This window comes from Manis pentadactyla, chromosome 10 (genome assembly GCF_030020395.1).
Source record: "Manis pentadactyla isolate mManPen7 chromosome 10, mManPen7.hap1, whole genome shotgun sequence".
In the NCBI taxonomy this organism is placed as follows: Eukaryota; Metazoa; Chordata; class Mammalia; order Pholidota; family Manidae; genus Manis; species Manis pentadactyla.
Window position 1 is genome coordinate 24,815,868 of NC_080028.1, and position 21,633 is coordinate 24,837,500.

At 41.1% G+C, this 21,633-nt stretch overlaps 1 protein-coding gene across 16 annotated transcripts in view; it reads left to right on the forward strand.

The window, feature by feature from the left end:
• The window catches only part of TMCC3 (transmembrane and coiled-coil domain family 3), a 271,029-nt gene that overhangs the window by 179,502 nt on the left and 69,894 nt on the right, over positions 1 to 21,633 (forward strand). The window contains exon 1 of one of the 16 annotated variants that reach the window (XM_057486507.1): positions 16,726 to 17,230. The exons of 14 other annotated variants lie outside the window; for them this stretch is intronic. Coding sequence is in view for 1 of the 2 variants with exons in the window: in XM_036891130.2 (XP_036747025.2) it covers positions 17,153 to 17,230 (78 nt within the window). In the remaining variant the exon portion in view is untranslated. Of the gene's footprint in view, positions 1 to 16,725; positions 17,231 to 21,633 lie in introns of those variants that run through there. One more of the 16 variants, XM_036891130.2, reaches the window with a different exon arrangement.

The following is a 21,633-nucleotide window of genomic DNA, read 5'->3' on the forward strand; positions in this document are numbered from 1 at the left end:
CAACGAATGGGACTTGCTAGTCTGTTGAAAACTAATATTATGCCACTGGGTTCCTACAAACAGTGATAGTACATACCCTCAGAGATGTTTTTATGCCAGTGATAATAGCATCTAATCTAAACCAATTAGGTGTATCTTCTTATCTAATTGCCCATGAAATTCAGATTTATCGTATGGGAATTATTTAAGGATGGCCTTTGTGACTACAGACTTTGAGTCAGTAGGTGTGAAGCATCAGGTTTCATTAGCTGTGGTCCATCCACGTTTAGCAGCAAGTTTACCTGTGAATGAATAGTGACCAAAATAAATTCAATAAATATGAATAGTTTCTTTTCTCTGCCAAGTAGAACTATTTCTAATTAAGAGGATCACAGAAATTGAGCACCGATGCTCAGTTTGATGAGACATTTCTCATCTAGAGTGTAAGTTCTGTGAAACAGTAAGTTTCTAAGAAGCTTTCACATGTAAGTATGCTTGATATATTTTAAAAGTACATTCTGTACTTCCCTGGCTTGGTCTGATGTCAGATAGTCCTCAGTTTGGATCAGTTACTAGCTGATTTTTGTACCTTTCCGTGTCCCACACGCTGAACATTTTAAGGGCATGTAAGATATTCTTAGTAAATTTCCCAGTCAGGAAGACACACTAAGGCAGACTACACTGCATTCTCATTCAAATAATGGCATGCCAAGTGACAACATTGAAAAGATTAAGGAATTTTTTCATCACTGACTAATTAAGGTCAAACACCCAGAATTTCACTTGATTCATACAATAGTATGTATTAATTCATACTTTATTTAGTAAGTGTCAATTATGTGGCCAAATAGAAACCAGTAACAATCCAGAGATTGAACAGTAGGAAATAAACCCAAGGTTTTGAGAAGCTATTCATCTAATTTTGTATAATGCCCTTATAAGTAATAGTTTTGAACTTAATAATGTAACTCAACTGTTCATTTTCTTTGAAAGTGTAAAGAAATGGGAAGGGCTTGGTGTGTGATATCAGACAGGTTTGGGTCTAAATCAGTTGCTCTGAGTGACAATGGACAAGTTTCCTGAGCATTCTCAGTGTCAGTACCTCCATCCTAGGATGGTGACAGGGATGCTGTAACGTGTGTGTGTGTGCACATGTGTGTATAAGTTCAAGTGTGTAGAGTGTACCTGGCCACCCAGGAGATGCCCACAGTAATTGCAAAGTCTCTCCTCTCCCTCTGACTCTTCTTGCAGCTCTGCCACCAATGAGCAAGTCATTTTACAGATCTGTGCTTCAGTTTCCTCATCTAAAAAAGACAGCTGTACCATACACTCCTGAAGGTTCTGAGAAGTTTTACAATTCTGGATCTTAAAAATACAACTTAAACAAAATGGTTCCTACTTGTAAAAAAAAAAAAAATACCGGTACCATTCTTACTTGTATGATTGATAGGTACATGAAAATATCTTCAGACCATGAACTGTGTCTTTTCTTTATGCTAAAAATTAATTCCTCTGAGAGCAAGTTAATTGGAAAATTCAGAAGGCACCAATAATTTCTTACATTCACACTAAAAGAGCAGTGATATTCCATATCCTGTAGCCTTGAAATGAGTAAGTGGAAGGATGTAAATATTTATTGGAATGAGAGTGAAGCAGAGAGATCTGCTTTGTCTACTCGTGGGTGATAACATATCTATGGATCATTGTTTGCACTAAGCATTTAATAATCCCATCTGTTGAAAATGTATATTCAGAGGTACTTTGAAATTGCTATAAGCTACCTAGAAATTGGCAGGCAAGTAATCCTGGAGAGATTCCATCCTCTGCAGCAGGCTAAGAAATCCGATATAAATCAATATGAAATTATAAAACCCCTTCTTTGGACACAGCTCTTCAAATATACATTTACTTAGGCATGGTTTAAACTTTTAACACCAGAATCTGGGACTATTTAATCCTTTGCTAACCTCAAGTTCAGTTCTTGGGGAATGCCATTTATCTGACATGAAAAATCCACTCCCATCTGACCCGGCAATGGCAGAACTTTCTCCCATCCCCGAGATGCTATGGCATCATCTCCACTGACAACACCATGCTCTCCTTGCCTCCCAAGTGCTCTTTACTAGATTACATCTCATTTCAAAACGAAATCTCTGAGTCTTCCAAAAACCTTATACCTTGTTTTCCTTCCTTTTAGCCCTTTTTCACACCAGAAATTCTCTGTGGGCCTGCCCCAGCAGTTCATTCAGAACAGTACCATTGCCAGATGTTCTTACCTCTCTATGGTGTGTCTGTTTCTCTTACTGTGCTTCTTTCTATAAAATCTCAATTCACTAGTTTCCCATCAGTTCTGTTTCTGTCCTCACCTCACTTTCTGTGCATTTATCCCTAGGCCTTACACATATTTTACACAGAGGGATGGCATATTGAGACTTGTAGCTGCTCAGAAGGAGAAAAGATTGGATATTTTGCAGGAGCTGTTAGAGACATATAATGGATCATTACCTCTCTAGATCTCTCTTTTGATGAAATTCTTTACATAACGCACTCTCTATGCGAAATTAAAGTAGGAGTCTAAGAGAGTACCTAATCAAAACGAACAGTTTTCAACAAAAGAAATCAGGGTTTTATTTTCCCAGGGACGTGAAGTCTCTCTGTAGGTTTAAAGACCTTCTCCTTCACTTCCCAGCTCCTGCTCCTCCTTTTGCTTCACAGCAAGGTTGTTCACATATATTTGCCAAATTAATCATCACAAAAATTGTACTTTGGGCTAAAGTGGGTCACCCTAAAATTCACAGTTGAAGCCCTAAGGCTCAGCACCTCAGAAAGTGACTGTATTTGGAGATAAGGTATTTAATGAGGTGATTAAGTTCAAATGAGGCCACGAGGTTGCCCCTAATGCAGTGTGACTGGTGTCCTTATAAGAGGAAGTTTGAAGATGCTAACACCAGGGGTGTGTGTCCACAGAGGGACACCCATGTGAAGAGGCAGCAGGCCACGGAGAGAGGCCTCAGAGGAGACCCACCCTGCCGGCACCTTGGCCTGAGACTTACAGCCTCCAGAACCGTGAGAAAATAAACTTCTACTATTTAAGCCACCCAGTGTGTGGTATTGCACTGTGGCAGCCATAGCAAACTAAGGCAAATGATCAGAGCAACCCAACAACTGTGTTACAAGATCACTATGGGATCAAACCAACTCCAAGATACAGAGACCTAGAAAACGGGGGAAACCAGTGCTCAGGCAGGAAATAAACTCACTTGACAGATCTTGATCTGGAACATGCATGACATGTAACATGTTTGAAGCGTGTTTTTCTTTTTTCCTATCAAAGCCCTGTTTTGGGGTTTTGGCCTCCCTTGAAGTCAGGGGAAAAAATTCACCATGGCTCAGAACTACACACGCGCGAGCAAACTGCAGCGTCCAGAGGTTAACCTCCATGCTGGCGCTTTGAGCATCTCATGTGTGGGGTCACCCTGACCATAACTGGCTTAGATCCAGGTGAGTGGGGATGAAGTTGAGCTCTGCCATCCCACCGGCGACCCAGACAGAGAGGTGTCCAGAGTGCTGGTGCACTGTCACTGTTCAGCAGGACGTGGCTGCAGCTTTATGGAGTCAGCTTCAAAGAAGTCTTTAGAAGTACCTTGCACAGTAACTGAGTCCTCCATATACATATTGGCCTCCAGCTCAGTTCTAAAATTGTGACCTTAAAGCCCAGTGACTTTTGACTTTAGGCAGTACATTAAAGAAGAAAAAAATATGTGATACATATCCCGTGTGGACATCCTTAAAAACCACCATTTCTGGGGTTTTTTTTCTCTTGAGTGGGAGCAGTAAACTAACAATGTAAAGTTCATGTGTTGCACAGTCCACTTGGAATTCTCCATGAATCAACAATAATAGAAAATATGACATAATTTTCAGAGATGAATTGCCCCAGAATTTGGTGTGAGATGGGGACTTACTGCAGTTTCATTTTTTCCCACATGAACTACCAGTTTTGTCCCTTTCCCCATAATGCTGCCACTGCCATAAATAATGCTTCGAAATATGAATGGATCTACTTCTGAGCTCTCTGTGTATTGGTCTGTGTGCCTATTCCTAGTCATGTTAACTGAGTTACTGTTGCCTATAAAATATCTTGATATCTAGTAAAGAGAACATGCCCTGCTTGCCCTCACTCACCATATTTTGCCCCCAAAGTTGTATGTTTTCTTCCATTGAATTTAAAAATGAGCTTGTCAGATTTAGGAAAAACTTGTTTCAGTTGGGTATCTGTTTCATCTACTAATTGACTTAGGGAAAAGTGACATCTGGTTGATACTGCATCTTTCCCTCCAGGTGCTTGGAATACCTTCATATTAGTTTTAGGCTCTCTTTTATTGAACCATAAAATTTTTAAAAATCACTAGTATATGCCATATTCAAATCCTCAAACATTTATTGAAGGTTTTACATTGCAAGAACCATGCCAGGCACTGATGGAGTTTTAGAATGAGCAAGTTAGTTCTCTATTTCAAAAAGATCACAGTCTAGTAGAAAGGGATGTGGTAGACATATACAACTTATTTAATATAGATTAGATGTCATAAATACTGTGCTAAAATCATACATGACATGCTAACCAGGGAGGGAAGGTTAATTTTGATCTGAGAAATCACTTGTGGGAAACAGGTATGCATAATATGAGTATTAGTATGTTTATGTAACATTTGTCTCATATTCTGTAATGAGATATAGACAATACTTGCCATCTTCTGTATTTTGTATTTTGGCAACTAAATAAAAGTGGCCTTCATTTTTATGTTGACATGTAGTCAATATGAGAAATATTAATGACGTATTTTGCATTTTTCTTAACTAAGTCTTCAAAATGTAATTAAAATTAAATAAAATTCAAAAACCAGTCCCAATAGGCACATTTCCAGTGCTCAGTGGCTACATGTGGCTTGTGTCTATTGGATAGTTCAGTTTTAGACAATTGTTTATTATACAGTTAATCTTGATATCTAAACGAGTGAAAATTATTAAAGCATAGTAGTTTAAATAGGTATTGCAAGGCTGGAGTTTATGAATAATATGTATTCTAATTGATAATCTGTATTCAAATGGATTATATCTAAAACATTCTGATATTTTTGGAGAAAATGCAATTCTATTTGTAAAAGGATCAGATGGAACGAATCGAGAATGGGAAAAGCCTCATCTCAGTAAAACGCTGCCTGGAGGATAGTTTTGCAGTTACAAGTGTCAAGAGGCTACAGTGAAATTTAAGGATTTTCCTGCCTCTTTGGATGGAGTAGATATTCAAAATCAGCTTTGAGCTGTTTGTTCTCTTCTCATATCTTTTGTTTATTTTTCCTCTTGTTAACTCCAAGAGTCCCTTTTAGCAGTTAAAAGGAACGGGGTTGTTTTTCACTCCAAAAACCAAACCCTGCTAATATTTTGAAAAACCTATATGTTGCGTGCCTAGTACTTCTGACAATTCCTGTAACTGTGTGTGTAAAGTGTACCTGCCTGCCACGTACCCTGTATATACCATGATATTAGATGTTTTGAATCTGGTACTTGGTATAGCAGTTTTCTCCTTTTGTGAAAGGCATTCCTTCTAATGGAAGGAAAATCAGTGGAACGTCAGAATATTAACTGGGAGTGCATCAGCCACAGTTATCTGGGAAGAAGCAATGGGAAATAATAGAATTATAGAATACTTTTCAAAGCTGTCAGCTAGAATAGTGAGTACTTCTAAATACTTGTAGAAATTTAACCTTCACTTCCAAAGTGATACAAGAATTGATTTCTCATTTTGTGAAACTTAAATTGCAAAACTGAAATCTAAACGTGCTTGAAAATGATTAAGAAAAAAAAGAATTACAAGGAGACTTCAGATGGAGGATAAAGTCATAATTATGTAATTTTGAATTTCAGAAACCCTGTTCATTTTCTTTCTTTGGGGGAAGAACAGGAAACAAGAGGCTTAGAATATAGAAATCATCTTTAGGGGGTTATTAAGAATGCTGGCTGTTCATTAAACAGTTTGGGAGATGCAGGTAAAGGCTGGCAGAGGGTGGAGGCAAATCAAGTTCATATCAGTTAAATGTCATGTGAGGGACACGCAACAGTGGAGTTTCCAGATGCATTGAGGTGCTTCATATTCTCAGTAGTGCCAGCATAGACCTTTGGTTAAGAGATAGTTATTGTTTAATCAGTGTAATTATCGCATTCTGTAGGTGAGGAAACTGAGGTGTAAAAGGTTGAGTAAATCATCCAAGGACATACATCTAGTAAAGAGCTTTGGAGTCAGATAAGCCTGGGATTTGGACTCTACTTTTATCATTGATTAGCTTGGTACCGGTGTTCAAATCACTAATTCTATGCAGAAACCCTTGTTGCTAGTCAGTAAAATGGGAAAATAATGGCACCTACCACTGAGAGGCCAGGGCTCTGAAGGGGTTTGGCATTAACTCAGAGCTGAAGTTCCTGCTACAGATGAAATAGGTTAAATAATAACTATTGTCATTTGCCGACTCTGAACAGAGTAATACAGAGATGCTGTAGGAAGGTATAGGAGAACAGAGAAAGGTTTTTCTTATTACTCTTCAGTAACAAAATTTGGGGGACTTCTGTTGATTATTTTACCCTAAACATTTGAGGGGTCGGGTAGGGTGGGGCAGGATGTGTCAACATTGGTGATAGGCATCTTGTTAGGCTCTGTATCAGTCAGCATTAGGTTTGTCTACATAGAACAGAAAAATGCTGCTTTGTAAATGAATTAAGATAATGGGCAACATTTTTCTGGTTAGCATTTTTCATGCAGAACATTTGATTTTCAGGAACAGGCTACTGATGGTAAAGTGGTAAATAACTGTTCTACAGTTTATTCATTCTGCTGTTTGTTGGGTAGGATTGTTTCCAGATGGGGACTATTACTGCTGTGAATATACTTTTACATGTGTCCTGGTTGACCTGTGTCCTCTAGGGTATATACTGAGGAGTGGGGTGACTGGGTCATAGGGCATGCAGAGCTTCAACTTTATGAGATAGTACCAAATAGTGCTTCCAAGGGGTTGTACCTACTTACGCTCCCACTCGAGTGTGTGGGTCCCTGCTGCTCCAGATCACTGTCAGCACTAAGTGTAGTGATACTTTTAATTTTTGTCAGTCTCATAGGGTTATTTTATTTTATTATTTTTATTTTTCTGATTTTTTTGGACATAACATCATTGCATAAACATTTCCCCCATATGATTACAAATTCTTCCTAAGTATAATCAGCCCTTTATTTTTCATAAACCATTATTTCATTAACAATCCTTTAGATTGCATCAAACTTTTCAGAATAATAAAGCACTATGATGACGATCTTTGTCTATAAAACTTCACCTGTATTGTATTATTTCTTTACAATAGATTCCTAGGAGTGGAATTAGTTGGCCAAAGTGTGCAAGCAAAAAAAACTCTTTGCTATATGTGAGAGGATGAAGGGAATCGAAGATTAGTGTAAAGGGGGGACATTTGCCTTTCTCCAACCTGCCAGCTTGCGGACTCTGAGGTGGTAGCAGGAACATGTGCAGAAGCTGACAGGGAGGGGACAGGCTGGAGTCCAGAGTCAGGACCCAGAACTTAGTCAAAGGTTGCTACTTTCTCCCTAGTGCTCTTACCAAAATTTGAGGTAACGAGGTATGGCACTGGAATGCAACCTTTCCCTTAAGAGAACAGCCTTCCAGGATAACAACATAAATCCTTGAAGTCTGACTGATAAGGAGAAAAAGATATCACAAGAAGCAGAGCTCAGGTTTTGTTTTCTGCAGACATTTATTGAGCTCTCATACGGAAGTGCTTGGCATGTATCATCTCCTTTAATCCTCAACAATAATATGAGGTGAGTTCTGTTAGCATTCTCTGCTTACAAATGAGAGAACCAAAGCTTTATAGCTGGTAGGTAGCAGCACCGAGATCTGAAGCCAGTCAGTCTGTCTCTAGAATACCATACTGCCTTCCCTGCAACAAGATAATATACACCTAAATGTTTAGTGAGTGACATAAACAGCAGATACTGTTAGATTCAGAGAAGGGAGAGATGAGTGTGGACTGGAGTCGGGACAGGGAAGGCTTCAGCAAGCAGCATCCTCTCTTTTGATAGAACTGTGGCTTGGACTGTTTTTAGACATCACATCAGATTTATCTGATAGTTATCTCCCACTATCCTTATCTGCATAGTGAATTGCTAAAATGCAAAGTGAATTCATGGACAGTGTGTTCCCGAAGTGTAGCTAGATCTTCCTTCAGATTTGGTATGTATTTAATGAAAAAGAATTCTCCTGGGCTGTCCATGAGTAGAATGGAGGCAGCTGGAGGTCTCCAGAGAACTGCTTCCTCTGTGGCCTGGTGAAGCAGGAACACTCAGCATCACAACTCCAGTTAGAGACTTAACTGAGTGGAACATTCCGTGCCGAGCACAAAGGAAGGCATTTTCTGGGCTTTTGGGAAAATGTAAGAACAGACAGCTAAGAGTCAGACAGTGAAACCCTTTCCTAGGAAATGGTTGGATCAAGAGGTTAGAACTAACAAAGCACTCATGTTATAATCTGTGTGTACATGATGCAAAACAAAGACTCAAACGAATATGAGAACCCCACAACAGAACGAAGCACACAAATTTGTGGAATTCTCTGCTCACCCTTACAATGTGTGTTTTACTGAACAACTCAGTAGGTGATGAGTGATTTTGAATCTGAACCAAATCTGTGAACTTATATATATTCTTCCAACCAAATCATGACTTAATTGTCAATCCTTTATTTAACAAAAACCTTATAGAATCACTGCTTTGTGCCAGGAGTTGTGCTCAGCAGTGGCAGGCCGAGGATTAAGGACACTGCCCTTGGCCCTCAAGTTCTTCATAGTTGATTTGAGTACCAGACACGCTGTTCGCTGCAGCCAGGTACTGACGGCAGGGGAAACAGTACCAGCCATCTCTCCTTTGCCCTTCAGGTTCTCCCGCTGGTCCCTTCCTCTGGTGTAACATGGGGCCAGAACCTGGATGAACTCTGTTTCGTGGACACCTCCAGAGGAAAAAAATCTCTACACCACCCCCACCTACTTGCTGTGTTGTTTCCCCAGTCCCCAAACCCAAAGTTTTTTCCCAAACACAATTGCACCTACATTTAAAATACATTTTCAATTAAAATTTTAATTTTGAGATACTAGTAGATTCACATGCAGTTGTAAGAAACAACACACAGAGACCCCGTGTACCCTTTACCTAGTTTTCCCAAAGGTAACGTCTTGCAAAACTAGTAGTACAAATGTCATGTTAACACTGATAATTCTCAGTCTTACTTAGATATCCCCAGGAGGTCCCAACACAGTCAAGATGCAGAACAATTCCATCACCACAGAATGTTGCCTTTTTATAACCCTATCCACCTCTCTCCAGCAACCTTCTTCCCTCCCCACCCAGTTCCCAATCCTTGACAACCACAAATCTGTTCTCCATTTCTATAATTTTTATATTTCAGGAGAGCTGCATAAATGGAATCATACAGTTTATAGCCTTTGGGGATTGGCTCTTTTCATTTAGCATAATTCCTTGCACACTCACCCAGGCTGTTGAATAGCAGTAACTCATTCCTTTTCATTTTACTGTTGGGCAATATTCCATAATATTGATGTCACACAGTTTGTTTAACTCTTCACCTGGTGAAGGACAACTGGCTATTCCCAGTTTGGAGCTTTTATGAAAATAGCTACTATGAACATGTGTGTACAGGTTTTTGTGTAAACATATGTTTTCTCTGGGTTAAATGCCTGTGAGTATAATTTCTGGGTCATAGAGTATTTGCAAGTTTACTTTTATAGGAAAATGTCAAACTGTTTACCAGGGAGGCTATACCATTTTATATTCCTGCCACAGTGTATGAATTGCCTAGTTTCTTGCCAGCATTTGGTGCTGTCATATTTTTAATTTTAACCATTCTGATAGGTATGCAGTGACATCTCATTGTGGCTTGAATCTGCATTCCCCTAATGGCTAATGACATTGAACATTTCCTGTGTTTATTTGCCATTCTTTAGTGAAATGTCCACTCATGTCTTTTGCCCATTTTTTAGTTGGATTGTTTATTTTTTTTTACTACTGAGAGTTTTGAGAGTTCTTTATATCTTCTAGATACTAATCCAACTAAGTTGTTGGATATTTGGTTTTGCAGGTATTTTCTCCCCATTGGTATCTGTCTGTTCATCCTCTTAAAAAGATATTTTACAAAGCAAAGTTTTTCATTTTGATGAAGTAAAATGCATTTTTTTCTTCTTAATGTAGCTCAAATCTGCAGGCAAGACAAAAGTTAGAGACTACTTTCCAGAACACTTGAAGGCTTTCTGTAGAATGCTCTTTAAGATTCTTTGCTCTTGAGGAATCAGTAGCATGAATTGCTGCATTTGCTAAAAGAGGAATAGTAGAAGGGAAGTTCTTCAGCCTACAGAGTTCGAGTTCAGTCTTCCTACTTTCCTTTTTTTTTTAATCAAAGTGCTGCCAAGTGGAAGTTCTGGGCTTCTGTGCCAGGTGATTGCTAATGGTAAATAAATATCAGTGATTGTTTTCTTACAGTCATTTAGAGCATGCTATGTTAAAAATTAAATGGAAATGTTAAAAATGATAATTTCCAGTTGGCTGTTAACCAGGTGGTTAAAATTAGACATTCACATTTGCATCAGCCCTGAAAGCTTCTGATCCTCAATATAAATATACATACATATCTGATTATAACACTTTCCCCTCAAGCTAGTTGGATAAATTTTTAAAACCTAATTTATTCTTCTCTTTCCTCTCTCTGTCCTTAAATTCTCAGTGGGGGACAAAACTTACTGTACTTTTTGTTTTATAAATCTTTCCTCAGAGGGAACACTTTCCTGTACTATTAAATCAAAATGGAATATGAAGGGAAATATATTTTATTTTCAGACTTTCCTTTATGTCTATTTCCTTCTCCCTGCTGCAATGACATGGTAGGCATGGAATACCTGAGGAGGTAAAGTTCATGAGGAGACCACTTCCTTCCTTTGTCCTGTCACTGAACTGAGGATATAATTCTCTTTATATCTGACTGTCTCCCTGTCTAGATGGGATGTCCTTTCAGGATTGGACCCTGTCTTGTTCATTTTTATATTCCCAGCACCAAGAATAGAGCCTTTCATACCAACAGTGCTCAATAAATAATTGGAGAATTCACAAACTTCAATAACTAGTCCAGATCTAAAAGCTGGAAACATTCATTAGCAAATTTTCTTCCTTATATTATTCATTTCAACCCCTAGAGGGCAAAAGCTATCTTTTGCTTATGTCTTACTCGGTTTTAAACCCCAGTGTTTGGAAAATAAGTAAACATTTAATAAATGTTGAATTTATCCATTCATTCAACAAGTATGTACTGAATACAGGATACTAAATTAGGAACCATTAGATTACACTTACCTAGGCATAGTCCTTCTAGGAGACCTACAATCTAGTTGGGGTTGGGGTGGGGGGCAAATGTAAAGTATTACATAAAATATTTAAATAACATAATAAAGTATTGTAGCTTCTGTGTTAAAAGGAAAAGTGCAATCTATAATTAGTCTAACAGCCCACAGGAGGCCGTCTGGCATGGACTGACCAAGGAATGCCCGCTAGCTAGTGGCCTGAGAAAACTGCCCCCACGAGACTTCTCTGGCAAGCTTCTCTGTCCATGAGGTGCACAGTCCTTGCAGTCTCTTGAAATGCTGTCCTTCTCTTTGTCTTTTTCTACCCATAGCCACCAGCAATGAATGTTGTATTAGAACTCTTGAGACTGGCTTAAGCAAAAAGAGAAACACAGTTCCTTATATAACTGGAAAGGGGTCTAACCAGCCATGTCTGGTGCAGAGGACTGAGCAATTTTTCCTGCCCCTGTGTGTGCACACCATTCCTTCCATCAAGAGATGGATACTATTTCTCCTCCCCTTGAGTCTGGGCTGGACTTTGGACTCATTTTGACTAACAGAATGTGACAGAAGTGACAGTTCCCCAGTTCCAGGTGAGGCCGTAGGAAGTGTGGCCACTTTGGTTTTTGCTCTAGTGGAAGGCAGTCACCTGGGAAAGAAGTCCAACTACCCGTATGGAGAGAGGGGAGCCCTGGAAGATGAGAGGCTATAAAAGATAAGAATATTTTATTTGAAAAAACATAAACATATGCAAATAGAGACAGAGGCCTGGCCAGGCCCATTCCTGTAGGTGGTAAGATATGAGTGAAGCCATCTTGGGTATTCCCGTCCCAGCTGGGGTAGAGCCAGAGTAGAGCAGAGAAAGGCCACCTGTCTTGGAGGCCTGCTCAAACTGCAGAAACATGAACAAATGAATGGTAGTTGTTGAAAGCCAACATATCTTAGGGTGATTTGTTGCACTGCAATAAATAACAGAAAAGACTGGATCTAGTGCTCTAATAATTCAGTAACAAGTCTTTCTCCTTTCACGGCTTGGCCTTCCTTGGGGAGTCGGTCTTTGTGTGGTGCCAAGGATGTCCACCACAGCGTCAGGCTTATATGCTACCAATTTAGCAATGCCCCCTGAAAAGGCACAGCTCCTCCCCAGTGTTCCAGGATACATCTCAGGGGTGACTCAGATGGGCTCTGACTAGGTCGGGTGCCTATCCTGGTGTCTCTGATCCGCCAAGCCTGGATCACATGTCTCTCCCTGTAGCCAGGGGTGGCGTTGGTCTGCCTCACTGAAACCACTTGGACTGGGGGTGGGGGTAAGATAAGTGCTGAAAGAAAAATTTAGGCACTGTTTGGAGAATAAGGGGCTGGATGCTGGGCAGTCAAATACAGCAAATACCTGCTACAAAAGTTGAGTGTAATCCTATCTATTTTATGAAGCCTTCTCTCGTCATTCCAAACTGTTGCAGCTCTAATGACCCGTTCCACTTACTTAGTTCTTCGGATATGCTGCCTTATGTGTCGCATAACCTTTGGAAGTAAATTCTTACTTCACACCCTGGATTTTGTACCTTCCTATTCCTAATTGTTCTGACTGCATTTGTTACTATAAAAGTGTAATTTTTTTTCATTACTTTTTGCAAAGACAGGCTTTGAGAGTTATCAGAGGCACAGACAGTTCTTCCATGACAGGAGAAATTGGTTCTCTCTTTGTCTCTCAGGGACTGACAAAACCTTAAGTATTGCCTCCAGAGGAAGGGACATGGTCTGTTTTCCCCTAGAGTCCTACTTCCCAATAGGAAAGCCAAATGCTGATCAGCTCTGCTTGTTTTTTCTTTTTGGAGAGCTTGCTCTATGCTGTTAAATTTGTGTTTTTAAGAACATTATTAGGTATGAATGCCCAGTAGAGCAGCTTTTGGGCAACTAGCTTATGAAATAAATCCAAACGATCTGAAAAAGAACATCCTCTGCTAATTGAAATTTAAGGGAGCCTAATAAAGTTTTAACTCAACCTTCTCATTGAGGGCCAGCATTTCCAGGTTGCAGTTCTTCTAAGGAACACCAAGACAATAATAGAATTGGAAAGTAGATGCCTCTTGGCCCACTGATCAAAGCCCGACCTTGATTTGTCAGGGACCTCATTTAGATCTGGCCTCTCTACAGTTATGTGTGTGCGCACACACATATGCACACATACACACACACACACCCCTGAGTAATATACTTCCCTAAGTAGTTGGGAACAAAAATAGGTATCAGGCAAATAAGGGAGAACCCAGAGATGGACTCTCATAGATTTTTAGAATAAATCTTTGTAAGAGTAAATTGATGTAAAGACTTAATAATAACTGACTATGTTGCCCTTCTATCAAGCTTTATACTTGTAATAGCGCTATTATGTTTATTTAATAGGTACCCCCACTGGTGACTTAAACCCCAAAATTGAGGATGCTATCATCACATTTATCCCTTGAATCTTCATTGCCTTTTCATTTAAAATTACTAAGAAATCTTGTGTATGAGTGAATATATATCCAGTCTACCAATAGTCATCCCTTAAATAGAACATTATTTAGAATCTTGTACCTCTCTTCTATAGAATCTTTCTTCATCCTCCTACCAGAGATATATGCTGCCCTGAAGTTTGTGTTTATCATGCACTTGTTTTCCTTAATAGTTTTACTATATGTCTTTGTTCTCCTAAAAAATAATGCATTTATTCCTCATATTTTTTAACTTTATATGAATAGACTCTTATGGCATGTAATTTTATGTGGCTTGCTTTTTCTGTTTCTCACTATTGTCTGTGAAATTCATACATGCTGATTTTTTTTTTAAACTCAAGTTCTGTTTGTGGCTTACCTTTTCATTTTATTACTATTTCTTTTCGTAAGCAGAAGTTGAAATTTTAATGTAGTCCAATCTTTATGGTTTATGCTTTTTTCTCTCTCTTTTTATGGCTTGAGATAATAATTATATTCTCCCATTTTCTTCTGGCAGTTTGAAAAAGTTGTATTTTTTTTCTTTAGTCTTTATCTGATATTGACTTTTTGTGTATAGTGTGAGGTAGGGATCTATTTTATTTCCCCAAGTGAAAAGGCAGAACACACCACTCTACTGGCTTCCTTAAAACTTTCCAAGTCTTTTCCATCTTCCTCATAATTAAAGTCAAAGTTCTTAAAATGGGCTAAGTGGCCCTATAAGGTCTGGCCCTCTGAAATGTCTCTGACTTCATCTACAGTCTTTCCAATGAACACTGGCCTCCTTGTTCTTTCTTGAACACTCCCAGAATTTTCTTGCTTCAAGACCTTCATACTTGCTGTCCCTTCTTTCTGAAATGTTCATGTGTCTCCATCACTGGCTCCCGTGCTTCTCAGGCTTTTGCTCAAATGGCACCTTGTCATGGAGGCCTCTGCTGGCCACGTCAGCTAAAATCACAGATGTACACACACACATGCACCACATACATACAGACATTTGGTATCTCTCTTCTCTGCTTTTGAAGAACTTACCTAAAGAACTCTCTGGGCTTGGAGTAGTTGTATCATTATGGAAGGGTATTTTAAAGTGTTGATTTAATTTCTTGAATGGTTTTTGGATTATATAGGGTTTTCTATTTCTCCTTAAGTTAGTTTTTTGTAAGTTTACCCTCTTTATTAAAATACTTTTTATTTTTACTTTTCAAGTAGTTAATGTATACACACAATCCAAACATTCAGGTTTAAAGAGCATATACAGTGAAAAATCTTTCTCCCATCCTTTTCTTGTAGCTACCTAGTTAGGCAGAGGGCTTCTGTTTTTTCTCAAATTAAAAAAATAATAACGCATGAGCAAGATCCTTTTGTCTAACCACCTGGCTTCAGCTGCCTTGTTACCCTTTGGTATTCAAGTTTGTCTGGGGATTCTGCCCAGCGGCTGCTGCCAGAATCCTCCCTGATCTCATCTGTGGTCTCTAGATGAACACAGACACCAGTCTGTGCAACCCAATGGCTTTTGTTTGGCTCTGTGGGAAGATCCACTCCTTTACTTATGTCCACTCCAGCTGCATCTGAGAGTCCCTAGGGAAATTTCTCCTAGTCAGGAGCTTTCTGAGACTTTGGTGGAACAGCTCTGCCTATTTGCTCACTCTCCTAGGAGTCTCCCCTCCCTAGGAGTAAAGCTTGAGCTGCTTGTGGGAGTAATTCATTCATCTGTTCAAGGTAAAAATTGAAATGCCTAGTATGTGGCCCTTCTGCCATTACTTTATTGCCTTTTTCCCCAGTTTCTTGTATATCCTCCCAGAAATATGCTATGCATACGTAAGCATATACATATATTCTGTTTTCCATTAATGGTGGAATACCATATATATTGTCCTGCACATTGCTTTTTCGCTCAACTACACGTTAGAGATATTTCTCTGGCTATACATAACCTGCCTCATTCTGTTAGTTACTCCAATGGATAGATGCATCACAATATACTTACTCGGTCTCCTTCTGAAGGACATTTGGGTTGTCCTCAGTCCTTGCAGTGGCCTTCTAACCAGTTCCCTTACCCATCTTTCATCAATGTTTCAAACAGACGTATTGTCAAATTTCCATCCTGATCTTGTCATTTTCAGTTCCGAACCTTCAGCAGCTGCCCAGTGCCCACAAAATAAGGCTGACTCTTTAGCTTTGAGAGCAGAGTCCTGTATCACATTGTCTCCACCACGTTTGTTTTCTGTCATGTCCTCTGTTCCTGAAGACATCCCCTAAACTGATGACTGGAGGTTTTCCAAATGTACCTTTGTTTTTTTTAAGCTCAGCATTTTTCTTCTGCCTGCTCTACCTTCTCCCCTCAACCCTTTGAAGAGGAGGAGCCATCTGTCCTTCCTTCTAGACGGGTCAACTTGCACTCATCTAGCTCTCTCTGTGGAGCAGCTGCACTCAGTGTTCCAACTCGGTCTCCCACTGCTACATGCTGCATAACCCGATCAGGTGTTCTGAATGCTGGTTTAGATAACATATTTAATTGTTCACCAATCAGTTCTTTCTCTTCTAGAGTCCAAATTTCTTGTGGGCAGGGCTTATTCCGTGGGAATGGGGAGTACTACAATGAAAATATAATGTCTTGACTTTCAAGTAGCTCCCAACATAAAGGTGAGACTCATGCAAAATTAAAATACACACCACCGTAGATCTTTAAGTGGAAGTGTTTCTATGCACAGTGGAATCGTAAGAAAAACGTGAGCTTAAAAAAATCTCTGATCCCTACTCCAAGGTCTAGCACATGGTAGATGCCCAATACGTGCACGTGGAATAGAAGAACATAAAAGGAAGCATTTAAGGCAAGCCTCAACATCTTGCCAAAAATCTTTTATCATAAAAATACAACTAAGTCCACAAATAGTGTGGATGCCAATCATCATTTGAGGAAAAAGAGGGCAGTGTGGGAGAGGGTGGAATCAAGTTTCAGCAAGGTGGGAGGGCGAAGAAGTCGCACCTGAAGGGTCTGGGGCGGGCTGCGGGGCGCGCGGGGTGGGCGGGGACGGGGAGGGGGCGGAGACGCGCGCCGGCGCCCCGCCTCCCCCGCCCGCGGCGCGGCGGCTCTGGGCGGCCGCGCGGGGTGGGAAGCAGCCGCTGCGGCCCGCGCCGGCCCCTCGGCCGCGGCTCCCGGGACGAGGACCAGCGCGAACCCCGCCGGCCCCTCGCGGCACGGCGGACGGCGAGACCGGGAAGTTCCCGGCGCGAGCGCTGAGATGCCGGGCAGCGACACGCCGCTCACGGTGGACCGGACCTACTCCGACCCGGTCCGGCACCAGCGCTGCAAGAGGCGGGTGAGCAGCGCGGGCAGCGCGGCGGTGGGCGCCGCGCCGAGGGGCGAGGTCGGGTGGGCTTCGCCTCCCGTTTAACTAACTCGGCCCGCGCGTTTCGCTGCCCGCCTCTCTCCCTGGGCGGCTGCCCCGGGCCCGGGCTTCTCTGCCTCGGTGCGAGCTGAAGGGGCTGCGAAGGGGGCGTCGGAGCCCGGCCTCAGGCTGCGAGACCCCAGCCCACCGTCCGGTCGGGTCCGGCCCGCGGTTCGCTGGCGCTCCGCCGCTGCTCGGTCCCTGCGCGCTGTCGGGGGCGCCGGGGTGTCCCTGACAGCCCGCACTCCGCTGTCCTCTCCGCCAGGGAGCGCCCGCCGCGCGGTGCCCGGACGCGAGGGAGTCCTGCCACCGGGCCCCGGGGCCCCGCGGGAAGGCCAGCGCCCCCTGTGACGGCCCCGCCGCCGCCGCGGCTCCTGCCCCGTGGGCTCGTGCTCGGGCTGGGGCCGGCGGCGGCGGCGGCACCCCGCTCTGCCCGAGAGGAGAGTCCGTCTGGAGTTTCGAGCCGCGCTGAGCTGGCGCGCTCTCCATTGTTTGCAGTGTAATTTGCTGTTGCTGATTTTGGCTCTGGGCGAAAATAGCTCTCCAGAGCATTCGGCACGGACGAGCTAAGTAGTGCTTCGACACAGCGACGGAGGCCGCCGCCTGAGCGCTGGTGCCCCGGGGAGAGGAAGCCTCCACCCCGGTGGAGGGACACCGTTGCCCTCCTGGGCTGTCCACGCTGATGCTCAGCGCTTGATAATCCCCCCTGGCTGATGGAAGTGCCGTGTAGAAGAGAACCACCTCCGCCCTGGCATTTGTTCTGGCAGGAGATACCTGCAGCTGTTCTTTGCTCTGGTGACTACTCACTGTCCCACATCTCAGCATTTGAGGGTCAGCTTCCTTGTATAAAGTTCACGGAGGTGGAGTTGGGCTCACATTCTAGCTTGTCACTTCCAAGATCAGGAGGACAACCGGATGGGAAAAGTAGCAATATGACAGAAATTCGGCACGGCTCCATGTGCAGGATTTGGATGTTTGATCATAATTCAGAGAAGTAATCAATTACCCCAGAAGTGAAGCAACTAGTACGTGGTTTATTTACCGGGTTTTCCTTTAGTGTCAGTTAATCAACTTAACAGAAATGACTTAAGTTTTTACTTATTACATATATTCGGTGGACTAATACTTCCTGCATCCACTCCACTCTCTTCTATCCCCGAAAAGAATTCTCGTGGTTTTTGCACCTTATTTAAAAGTTGCACAACAATTTGTTATGAAAATAACTAGAAACTCCATATAGAAGAAAACATTGATTACAGATAGTTTTTGGAAGGAAGACTGCTGGTTAACACACAGTTATCTATGCAGATGGAGATTTTTTTTTCTAATGGATTTGTAATTGGGGGGGAATCTATGTTAATGTTGCAGTTGACAGAAGAAATTTCAGATTTTTGAAAAGAGTGTGGAAGTTTGGTTTCTGTTGTCATAACTGTAATAATCTTGGTGTAAACAACCAGATTAGTAATCTTTGAGGGCTGGGTAGCTCATGGTGAGTGCATTTAAGTGATTTGGCAAAACCCCAGAAACTTTCCAAAACTTCATAATCTGTAAAATGGTCGTGGTAAAGTTTATGCCTCAGCTACTTAGGTGGAAAGTGGCAAAGCAAACGTGTAATTGAACTACAGACTTAGTTTGTCTCCGCTGCACCTACTATGGTTCCATTTCTACACCAGTCTTTTCTGTTAAAGTACCACAGTCTTACATGAAGGAGGTTTCTTACTTCCTTTAAGATTCTGCCAATGATGTTAATGCAGTTGATCCTTGGATAACTCAGGTGTTGGGGGTGCAACTCCTTCAGTCAAAATCTGTGTATAATTTGACTCCCCAAAATTCAATTGCTAATGCGTGATGTTGATTTTATGGTAGTAAATAAAATAGACTAATATCTACATATATTTTATGCATTCAGGATATACTAACTTTTTTCTTAATTTTTTTAAATTTCTAGGCTATGCAGTTCATCTTCAAGTTTTTTCCAATTGTCACAAGTCTCCAAAAAAAATTCCATTAAACTGAAAAACATCCATGTAATATGGATGCATGATCCTGCACCATTCAAACCATGTTGTGCAAGGGTCAGCACTTACCTACATTGTTGTTTTGTTGTCATGGAGATACCTGATTTTTAAACAGACCGTGTATTCAAACTAAGTTAAATCTTATTATTTAGCCTATTGGGCAGATGAAATCTAGAAGACTGACAGTCACTCCCAGAAGTAGGGATATTATCAACTCTTTCAGAGATGGGGAAATGGGGACCCGTTAGACCTTGATCTAACCTTCTTCAAGATTCTAGAGGAAATCAGACTGAGGAGGCTAGAACTTTAGTACACAGTGATCACAGGTTGTACAGCAGGGATGCTGAGATCCCTGTTTAGACTGCTTGACTATTTGCTTTTTGGGTTTTATTATTGAGACAGCAAGGAGGAGAGAACTAGTGGAAGTTTTATAAAGATATTAAGAAGTTTTCAAGAGTGGGGCTGAGGTAATTTTGAGTCTGTCCTTAAGGCTGCAATAAGCCTGCTGTACTGAAGGGAAAGGAGCAACAGTTTTCCTGTGCAGAAAATATTTACCCCATTAGATAATTCTAACTCCTGTTTTGTGAAACTCACTTAGATGTGGCTGTAACGACATATTTTCTGTAAACTCAGAAACTATGTGATACAAAAAGAGAACATTAAGTGATATTAGGATTTAAATTTCTTGATGTCACCCTCTGCTTGGCAATGAACCATTGAGTGCAGGATTTTTAAAAGAACCTGTGTGCACTTATGTGGTAAATTAGTTCCTCTAAAAGCACTATAGTGAGAGCTGGAGGTACATATGAAGAGTTGATTAACCTTTCTTTCAGAGATAAACAGTTTCCTCCCAGGAAGGGGCTAAGACTCTAAGAGATCAAGTTGTTAGTTATTGAATGGTCATTTTTTTAGTTCAAAAGTGATACCCTGTCGAGATAACAGGGAAAGTACACATCTCTCTTGCTGAGCTTGGTTAAGCCTTTGAGACTGGAATAATAATGAAGCCATGTACTATTTTAACATCGCAGAAGTCTATTTTTACAGCCAGGTGGATTAACCTAGATTTCTCCCCCTCAGTGAAAATGTAATATCACTAATGAATTCCATGATTGTCTCTAAGCTGACAAGGCAGGATCATTCACATTTTTAAACTTCATCTGGGTGAAACTTAGAAATGGTACATGTTAAGTCCATGCATATAATATCCCCCCACTTTAAAAGAAAAAGCATATATAATTAGAATCCCACTTTTCTTCATGTCCTAGTTAGTTATAGCCTATCATCTTTTTAAGAATATAGGCAGTCTGCACAGTAACTGACTTTTATTAATCAATTATATGTGAATCAAATTTTTGTTCTTATTTAAGATTTTCTAACCTGCCACCTTCAGCCATTTGGATATAGTGGTGAATAGCTGGGGCTCCCAGATCAGATAACCTGGATCATATTCTGGCCCTTCACTTTTCCCAGCTGGGTACTGGGCAAGGTCTAACCTTTCGGAGCCTCCAGTTCCCCATCTCTGAAGGAGGTGATAATATCCCTACTTCTGGGAGTGATTGTCAGTCTTCAGTAAGAGGGCATTTAAAAAAAAAAGAAATGGTTGTGTACACTCAAGTGTTAGCTTGAGTTAGCTTTATCCCTATGTATGTGAATAATCTTTTTCTTATTCTGTTGGCACCACCATAGCTCAGAACTGCTAGTCATCCTGAGTGCTTACCTTCTCGCCATCTCTAATCTATCATCTTTCCACTGGGTCTTTGACATTTCTGTGGAATTGGGTCATTCCTCCTGTGTCCCCCAGTCATCTCCCACCTTTGTTTAGACTTTTATGACTTCAGGAAGAGAGAACTGGTGCACTAGCTTCCTCTTTGCTCTATGATTTCATCAATTTCTGTTCCAGCCTGCCTGCACGGACTTGAGTATTCTGCGTACAGAACCACTTCCATTAGGCTGGCCCGCAGAAGACAGATCTCGCACTAATGCTGTTTACTAGTTGTGCGACCTCAGACCTTATAATCATTCTAAGTCTTTGTTTCTTCTTCTAGACTCTAGGGGTGTTCAAGGAATAAATGCAGTAATGTCTCTAAAATGTTAGGTACTCAGAACTCAATAGATGGCAGCCATTTTTGTTAGTATATGAGAAGTGATTGTAAGCTTCGAATGGAAAGACTGCTAATGTTGTGAATACAATAGAAACCTTTCTGTCGTTTTTAGCATTTTGTCCCTCTCTCCATCATGTTCCTTCATCACACTGATTGTTCCTCATCACAGTGATTGTTTACATATCTGTCACTTACACATTTATAAACTATATAG